Source organism: Trypanosoma equiperdum (assembly GCF_001457755.1).
Source record: "Trypanosoma equiperdum strain OVI genome assembly, contig: ctg_1146, whole genome shotgun sequence".
In the NCBI taxonomy this organism is placed as follows: domain Eukaryota; phylum Euglenozoa; class Kinetoplastea; order Trypanosomatida; family Trypanosomatidae; genus Trypanosoma; species Trypanosoma equiperdum.
Window position 1 is genome coordinate 1,274 of NW_027123112.1, and position 1,980 is coordinate 3,253.

Below are 1,980 nucleotides of genomic sequence, written 5' to 3' on the forward strand. Positions count from 1 at the left end.
GTTGATCTTCTTTTTTTTTTAGCCTTTTTTTCCAATCTTCTTTTTAATACCACTATCCCGCTTTCTCTATTCTCTCTTCGCTATTCCTTTTTGTTGTTTCCGTTTTTTTTTGTTTGTTTGTTTTTTGTTTGGGCTTTGGTTTTCTTTTGTTTCTTCAGTTTCAATGAGAATAACCTTCGTGAGCTACCCACATTAATCTCCTGAATTTTTCTTCTTTTTTTTTGCTTTTTCTTTTTATTCTTCTCAAATTTCCGTCTATGTGGTCATACGACCAATTCTTACCGATAACAGAACACAATTTCTTCCACCCACCCCCCGATCACCCTTTCCTTCTAATTTACCCCTTATGTATTAGCCATGCATTATTATTATTATTATTAACCCTTGGCAGAAACACAAATACAAACACGCGCAATTCTTATTTATTTACTTATTTTTTTCTTCACCCTCCCCACTCCCTCCATTACTTTTCCCACCATCCCGTCCGCACACGTGAACGGAATGATGAGAGAAGAAATAATTAACTGCGATAAATGCAGATCCCCTCCGAAGGGACGACATAACGGCACTCACGCCATGTATGCACCAGGGACTTCAGCAACGGCTTCGCATCCGTCACGTACAAATCCCCAAGAATATCTCGAATATGTTTCCTCGTTACCTCAATGGCATTATAATGTGGCATCTGACTGAAGAGATGATGCACCACATGTGAATCATTAATGTGATGTAACCAGCTGTTCAGTAACGGACCAAAATCTCTGTCTACCGCAGCGACAGCGCCTCGCACATATGTCCAATGATCATGCGTATAGTGCGGCAACCTTACATCCGAATGCTGCATGTACGTAATGTACACAAGCCAGAAATTTACCCAAAGGTACGGAATGAGGTACCAGCGCACCACCACGGCAAAACCGAAACTCCAACTGCATGCACCAAGTATAGACAATGTAAGCAGCACTCCCATATTCGACACCATAACATTATTATAGTCTGCGCGACGAAAGAACGGTGCGTTGGGGTCAAAATGGGAAGTGAAGCGATCAAACTTCTGACCACCCACGTTGACAAGCAAATGCATGGGCCAACCAAAGAGGAACATTAGTGCCATATTCCACAACATAACAATGGGCGCCTCCTCCACCGCCTCTCCCACGGCTGAGCGCTGCACAGGTACGAAAACGAGGTCCTTCGTGAGATGATTGGTGTGTTTATGGTGAGTGCCATGAGTAAGACGCCAGCTGTGATACGGAACAAGCAAAGCGCTGTGAAGAATCATTCCCACGGCGTTGTTTACCCTACGGGAATTGCAAAATGCCTGATGACCACATTCATGTGCAAGAACCCATAGAGCCGTACCATTAAGCCCTTGTATAAACCAATATATCATCCATGCCGCAGCTCGCGAGAGCCAAGCCACGGGTGGAACGGCATTCAGAAGGGAACTGTCCAGCATGGGAAGCACAAAATTGTACATGATGACGAATGTGAGGAAAAGCTGAAACATGTCACGGCTAAGGTAGCTAAAGCTCCTCCACATGCTGCGCTGGAAATATTCAGCAGGAATTTGCTCCTGAATATCCCGCACCATGAGCGTGGAAGGTGGAACATAAACGTTCACCTTTTCACTTCGTCCTGCATTGAGTACAATCTTTTTAGCCTCACTTGGATCTGTGGCCTCCGTGTTGACAGTTTCTATGGAAGCGTTGCAAACAGAACCTCCCATCTGTTGCTTAGGCAACATCTCCAAATATTCCTCCTCTTTTTCGTTTCGAGCCTTTCCGTTCCTTCAGTGATTTATTAATTATTATTACTCTGGCTCTTTTTCTTTCTTTCTGTTTTTTTTTGTTTCTTTCTGCCTCCTTGTTGTTGCTGTTTCGTCTTCTATTCCCCCTCTGAGTCTTTTTGAATTTTTCCAGAAGGAAAAAGTGCACAGAAAGACACGGAAAGGGGGAAGAGGGGATCAAAAAAAAAAAA

The 1,980-nt window shown here is 43.5% G+C and overlaps 1 protein-coding gene across 1 annotated transcript; it reads right to left on the reverse strand.

Annotated features, from left to right (window-relative positions):
• Positions 1 to 520: 520 nt before the first annotated feature.
• On the reverse strand, positions 521 to 1,747 carry TEOVI_000539100 (fatty acid desaturase, putative; the record flags this gene model as incomplete). Its single annotated transcript, XM_067220390.1, has 1 exon — positions 521 to 1,747. The coding sequence occupies one exon, from the start codon at positions 1,745 to 1,747 to the stop codon at positions 521 to 523; it is 1,227 nt and encodes a 408-aa protein (XP_067076491.1).
• Between the last annotated feature and the right edge of the window lie 233 nt (positions 1,748 to 1,980).